The sequence below is a fragment of the Lichenostomus cassidix genome, chromosome 11 (assembly GCF_008360975.1).
Source record: "Lichenostomus cassidix isolate B80296 chromosome 11, HeHo_3.0, whole genome shotgun sequence".
Taxonomy (NCBI): domain Eukaryota; kingdom Metazoa; phylum Chordata; class Aves; order Passeriformes; family Meliphagidae; genus Lichenostomus; species Lichenostomus cassidix.
The window spans coordinates 9,114,131-9,120,720 of NC_139492.1; the positions used below are offsets into that span (position 1 = coordinate 9,114,131).

General features: G+C 37.6%; 1 protein-coding gene across 6 annotated transcripts in view; it reads left to right on the forward strand.

Moving 5' to 3' along the window:
* ESRP2 (epithelial splicing regulatory protein 2) overlaps positions 1–6,170 on the forward strand; it is a 43,986-nt gene extending 37,816 nt beyond the window's left edge. For 4 of the 6 annotated variants that reach the window (XM_085071814.1, XM_085071813.1, XM_085071817.1 and 1 more), the window contains exon 16: positions 4,801–6,170. In XM_085071814.1, the coding sequence (XP_084927940.1) occupies positions 4,801–4,959 (159 nt within the window). In that variant the 3' untranslated portion in view covers positions 4,960–6,170. Of the gene's footprint in view, positions 1–2,056; positions 2,169–4,800 lie in introns of all 6 variants that reach the window. The other 2 variants (XM_085071818.1, XM_085071819.1) reach the window with 1 other exon arrangement.
* The last annotated feature ends 420 nt before the right edge of the window (positions 6,171–6,590 follow it).

Below are 6,590 nucleotides of genomic sequence, written 5' to 3' on the forward strand. Positions count from 1 at the left end.
TCAGCACAGAAGAAAGAAATAAAATAGTTTGAAGAAAAAGAAAATTCAAGAAGGAAGTATAGTGTACTATATCTTTATTGACCAGTTGGCCCTTGGTTTGGTTCTGTGTGGTTGGATGTTTTTGTTTTGTTCTTATGGGTTCCAAAACGCAGACAGAATCAGAAGGATTCACAATCATGTACTTAGGCAAGTTAAAGTAGTTTTCATTTCATTTGAAGATTTTACTGTTCTACAGCTTCTGTTTCAATTAACTGCAGTCACTTACCTATCCTTCTTGTGATTAGAAGGTACTATTTCCAAAGTCTTTCGATGAATTTATTTTTCTTCTTTCTTTCTCACTTTCTTTAGGTCTTTGCCTAAGTTCTGACAACTTTGACATTTCTCCGCAGGGTATTTTCCCAACTTTCGTGTTTGTCACACTGGTTTTTGCATTTCAAGTGTAACCTTTGAAATACTGTCCCTTACAAGAGTAAGACTGTAGAACTTTGCCTACTGTACATCTACTGATAATCTAAAGTATGTACTATCTTGAGACATTCCTTCCAAAGAGTAAACTTACATTTTGTAGATTTGTTTCAAGGGCAGGTCTGGGAATTGATAAATCTAATATTTGCACGGTCTGGTTGCCCTGGCAGAGACTATCTAGAAAATACTTCTTATATTTGTCTTTTACTTAATGGCATGGGTTTAGATGTGAAGGTGGCTAGAATTCACTAGTAAAAATTCTGGGGGTTTCTTTTCTTTTATGTTCTCTGTGCTCTTGGTTATTGTTTTCTGTGGAAGGTGTGTACTGTGATGGTTGGTATTTTTCTTTTCTACTTCCCTTTGGATGGATACATGTCCTGTATGCCCAAATATCTTACCTTTTTATCCCTAAGCTGGCAGGAGACTTTTTGTATTATAGAAATATCGAAGGAAAGTCAGCACAGTACATCTACATTGTGTGCTTTTGGCAATCATCTAAAATGTTTAGTGCAAAATCATTAGTGTTGGTCCATTTTGTGGACGCAGGAAACTCTTCTTGCCACTGAAATCATGTTCTACAACTCAGGTTATGCTAAACACTCTTGTCTTCTGCATCACAGGAGCCACTCAAGTAGTCTTTGCAGCATATGTAAGAATGCTCAGTCCCTTTCCAGGGTATGTGATTTGGAAAGATTATGTGCTAAGAACAATGTTTCATATTCCCCAAGATGTATTTTTGGACTATAGATGTCATATTTGTACCAGGCCAGTAGTATGAATGATTACTGTTCAGATTCAGGATCTCAAATACTTCTTAGATCTGATTCACCTATGCGGTTTTTGTTCTGATTTGTTGGTGTGACATTTCTTTATAGTCACTATTTTAATTTTAATATACTACTTCCACAAATCTATCATGATGCAGTTACACTGTGTAGTTAATTTCTTTTTCCAATGTAGAAATATACTATGCAAGTATAAATGCTATTTTACCTTGTGAATGCATTGGTACCAGGGCACTGATTTTCTTTCGTTACATTGGTGGAGTCTGTGTAGTACAAGTGTTATCTGCAGCTCAAGTGTTTGTCAGTCTGCCCTAGAGAAGCTGCACCTTATTTCCATGAGTGCATAAATTATCTGAATGAGATCCATACACTTATTCTAATCCCCCACTTCAGTGCACAGACTGGAAGATGCTCATCTGTCGCAGTGAGAGCCATTGCTGGGTGTGTGATTGTGCTTACGAAAACTTAAGATTTCGGTTACCTGATGCTGCCATCTCATGAGTTGAAGGAAAAAAGGAGCACTTCATGGTCTGAGATATTTCCTTTCTTTGATAAAGAGCAGTTCAAATACACAGTTTAGAATATTCCCACAAGCATTTACAGTATATCTATTTCTACAGCCAGTAATACAATTGATGTATTTTTCGTCTTACATAAAAATAGTTTCTGTCCAATTCAGTGTCTCCTGCCAGTTATTATAGCTGACTGATGCTCTTATTTATGGTTTCAAATGATGGTCTGTGTGGCTTGCTGTGCCAGACTGTTCCTTCTCTTGCTGATTGTCCCATGTCACACTTGTACTGTAGTATGCACCTGATGACTACAATGGCCTAATTCAGCTGAGCGATCAAGCCAGGAGTGTGTTACAAGCACCGAAAGAGTGGGTCTGTTTGTAACTCTTTGTAACTTCTGAAGAAGGTAAGATGTGACTGCCAGAGCCTGGGTCTCCAGAAGTGCATGGGAAGGGAAGGAAGGGCTTGGTGATGCAGACATCTTTGCTTATGGCTTTTCCCCCGTAGTAGCTTGCATTGGGATCCTGGTGTTAGTTTTTCTGCTTCAAAAATCAACTAACCTAAGGAAATGGGCCAGCTGTGATCTGTAGCTGATGTGGGGCAGCAGTGGTGGTGGTAGTGTCAGTGCCTGGTTCTGCTCAGATGGTGTGTTAAATTTCCAGAAGGCTTTGTTAGTGCCTGTTTCTTGTGTGAAAGCTTTTAGTCCAATATTTTCCTTTTAGTTGAGTGGTAGAAGATGTTTTTTTCCCCCTGATATTGCAACAAAGCAATGTGTGTGCAAAACTCCCCAGACCTCTGGCTTTGTCTTTCCTGTACCATATAATTGGCTAGAGATTAGTATCTCTCTTTCTTGATCTCCCTAATGTAATGTGAATGATTATATTTTTTTTTTTCTGAAGAGATTTTTTGGGTATAGTGACTTTCTAACGCAACCAGCTGGATTTGCTAACAGTAAATTTGCATTTTTGGCACTAACGCTTAATTCTTAGAGAAATTTTGTTGTGGCCTATTTGGAGTACATGATGCCCCAGTACTACTGTATTTGATTCAAAAGGCTACTGGTTAGTTAGTACTTTTTTTTTTCCTTAAGAAAAAAACAGAACAATCTTTCAGTTTAAATATGGCAATCAGATAATGGGCCTCGAGAGAATTACCTTCTCAGATAATTATTTCTTTCACTAAACACCATCAACTCAGTTGTTTTCAAATTAATTGTTTTCTTGTGTTGGATCTGTAGGGAGCAGACAGACTGGAGGCTGCATGGTCTGGTGATTAACTGGAAAACTAGATCAGCAATAGGTTTCTACTGAGTATAACATGGAAACAGTCTATGTTGCTCGCAGAATGTGTAGACTTCTCTGCTAGCTTTCTATGCAACTCTTAAAACATGAATTTCCAGATGCTTACATTGGTATTACACCAACTGCTATTCAAAAAATGATTTTAAAACAATCCTTTGTGCTCAGAGGTCTAACTGTGCTCCATGTGTGTTTTCAGGTGACTCCAAGCTGCAATAATAAAGTTCTGCTCTGGACTGATGGTAAATGACTTGATCCCATAAGGATTAACAGCAACGAGCTGTTTAGAGCAGAACTTTTAGCTCAGATTTGGAGCTCAACCCAAATTGCGTACAGCTTTTCTCTTTGAGAGAGTGTTACTCCAAAATCAACCAAGATTACTTCCAAACTTGAAGTGGGTTTTAGACATGATTTTTTAATTTTTTAAAAAGATTTCTTTCTGCATGCTGTTTCTTTACTAACTTTAGTTCTCTGAAAAGAAATGATAGAAAGTTGTACTAACAGTCTTATGCATGCTTTTAGTTTCTAAAGTGTATTGTTGGTTATAGCTTAAAAATATTTTCACTGCCTGCTCAGTGTTTGGGTGAGTGAAGCTCTGGCATGTACTTGCTTTATTTTCGTATGTTTGAATGTAAAGCTGATAGATGATATGATATATGAATGAAATGCCATTGGTAATAACTGAGAACTCTGCTATTTCTTGTAGTACACCAGGCACGCTTAAATTCTACAGAAATGAAACACTTAAGTATTTTAACCTTTTATAAATTCAAGAGGACATATGTCATATGAGCTACACTTGAATTGGGTTGATATTCATAAAACTAGTTGGTTTTCCAGCATAGCTGTCTGACAATGTTTTCTCCAAAAAGAGAACCTTGTATGCTGAGCTTTTGATCCTTCAGTCTCTGGTTTTGCAACTTCACTGAGATTCATTTCTATCCAACAAACAGGAGTTCCAAACTTGGCTTGGAAGGATTTCCTGCATGTTATGGAAAATGAATGGGGTATAAGAGGGCTGACAGTAATGTCTGCCTTGAACTCAGCATTTTGGAACTGCCTTTTAAGACTTTATGAGAGCAAATGCCCTCTGAAGTAAATCAACTCCAATGACTAAATAATCTCATCTGCTAACGTGGTTTTTCTTAGCCTTAATTTAATTCAGTTGGACTGCACCAAATTTTGCTGAAGTTCTCTGAAAAATCTTCCTTGCACTGTATACCTGCATTGAGTTCAGCTCATCCTCCCAAGAGAGAACTCATACACCTTTTTTATTTTTTGCATGTGTTGGGGTTTCTTTAGCTTTGTATGGGGGTATTGACATGCTTTAATAGCCTTTGTCACTTGGCCAGTAGTCCACATAGGACAAGAATTATTCATTGAATGCCTGGATTTCTTGCTCCATTCACCTCCAATTAACATCTAACTCTCTTTTCTTACCAGCCTTTAATCTCAATTGCTTCTCTAGCAAAATTGTTGCACAGAATTGTGTCTACATTTCTGTATTCATCACAGCAGCAGAATAAGAGCTGCTGCTGTTTGCCAAGCTAAAAGCTGGATTTCCTTTAATCTTTGATTCATTCTCCTTCCCATTCTCAACATCCAGAATATTTTCACCACAGACACTGGCGTGGAGTGAACCAGATGCACTAAAAAATGGACCAGCATTAAAACCAGCATTTCCAGGTGTGATCTCTGGTCTTAAAAACTTTTTTCTTTTGTCTTCTTGTACCATTGCAGCTCCAAGCAGATTCCATCCTCATGCTTTACAACTTTAGTGGCCAGCCCAGTGGCGAGGCATTGGTGACTTTTCCAAGCCTGGATCTAGCTAAGAAAGCAGTGGCTGAGAAAAACGGACAGCTCCTGGGAAGCCGCTGTGTACAATTGCACCTGGTCTAACTGAACACTCTCTGGAGGATGAGGAAAGGATGTTGCACTCAACACCATGCCTTTTGGAAAATAAGAAGTCTTCCCTTGCCACCCAGGCAGCAACAAATGTGCCTTTTCAGCATAACATGTTGGAATGCAGAGTGGTGCAAGTCCTGTATTTAATTTGCAAAATGGCGTATCCTATGCCAAAGATAAAGCAAAACCAAAAATTATGCAGTTAATTTACTTAATTTCTATTGTACCTGTGTAAAAAGAAGCCAACCCACTACTAGTGTGTAGTTAATTCTGGAGACAGCCCAATAGCACTTCAGCTACTGCAGCCATGGGCAAAACTTCCTCAGTAGTATTTGAAGTGGAAAGCGATGCTTGAGTCATTCAGATTCTTCTGTGTTTAGTTTTTAAGAGTTTACACTTAACAAAGTGTCTCACTTTTGTAGAGTTTAAATGTCTTTAGAAAGGTCTTTTGGAATGCACGGCTTACCCAGTTCAGCACGTAGATCATACTGATTTTTGTTTTGTTCTTGACTGGAAAATATCAGGATGCTGGATGCCAAACACAATAGTGCTTTTTCATGTTTTCATTAGACATCATTTTGCAAAAGCCATATTTGACCTTCTTTTCAGTGTACTGCTGCCAACATGTAAAGCAAAAAATCAAAACCAACAGCAAAACCAGAAAAATCCTCTGCCCACCCGTAACTCCCTGCCCCCAGCCCCAAACATTTAATCTCTACAGGACAAAAATGGCACATAAACCTGAGTACTAATAAGTTATATTTTTTTATTTAAGCATAATAGCTTTCAGATACTGTATTAAAGATTTTGCTCTAGTTTATGTGCATGCAATTTGTTTACATCTTTAAACTACTTTATTTGTATATTGTGAAACAAGATACATTGAAATCTGAATTCTCTAGTGCATGCTTTTTTTCTTTTTCCCTGTGTGTATATACATAAGCTAGAAGTACTTTTACGTCATGTAGCATGTGTTTAAAAAAAGACATCTGCTGTAGAAGCACTAAATGACTTTGTTTTTACTGTGCCTTACTTCAAAACCATTCCAAGTGCAATACCAGCGGAGCAAAATGTAATGAATTCTGTTGTTGACATGTTCACGGATGTCTGAATTGATCTTTTTTGTTAGTGTACAATTTGAGTTGTACTTTAAAGAACTGAATGATGTATGCTTCTTTATATTACAATAAATAAGAGATGCTTACAATGTGCATTGCCTTTTGAAAGTAACTTACGCTTTGGTTTCATGTATTTTTACAGAGCATCAGTCTTTGATAAATAGCCTTACACATTTTTCTCCTCTCCTAGATTTAGATGAGCATTTGTACATTGTGCAAGTGGTGTGACTTTTCTGGGGTTTTTTTGGTCTTTTTGCATATTCTGGTAAGCCAGAAATATGTGTAATGCATGTTTCTCTTGTAGTGCAACACTTCTTAGGCAACATGATGTAACTGTTTACATGCTTAGTGTTCTCTTTCTGTTGCCAGAGGAAACAAAGTATTGAACTTGAAATTGTGTTCGTGTTTGCGTTTAATTGACCTAATGGGTCACTTGCTTTTCCGTGCGACCCAAAATGCTACATTTAAGTCAGCATAGAGCCAGGCAGCCTTTTCATGTAGTGAAAA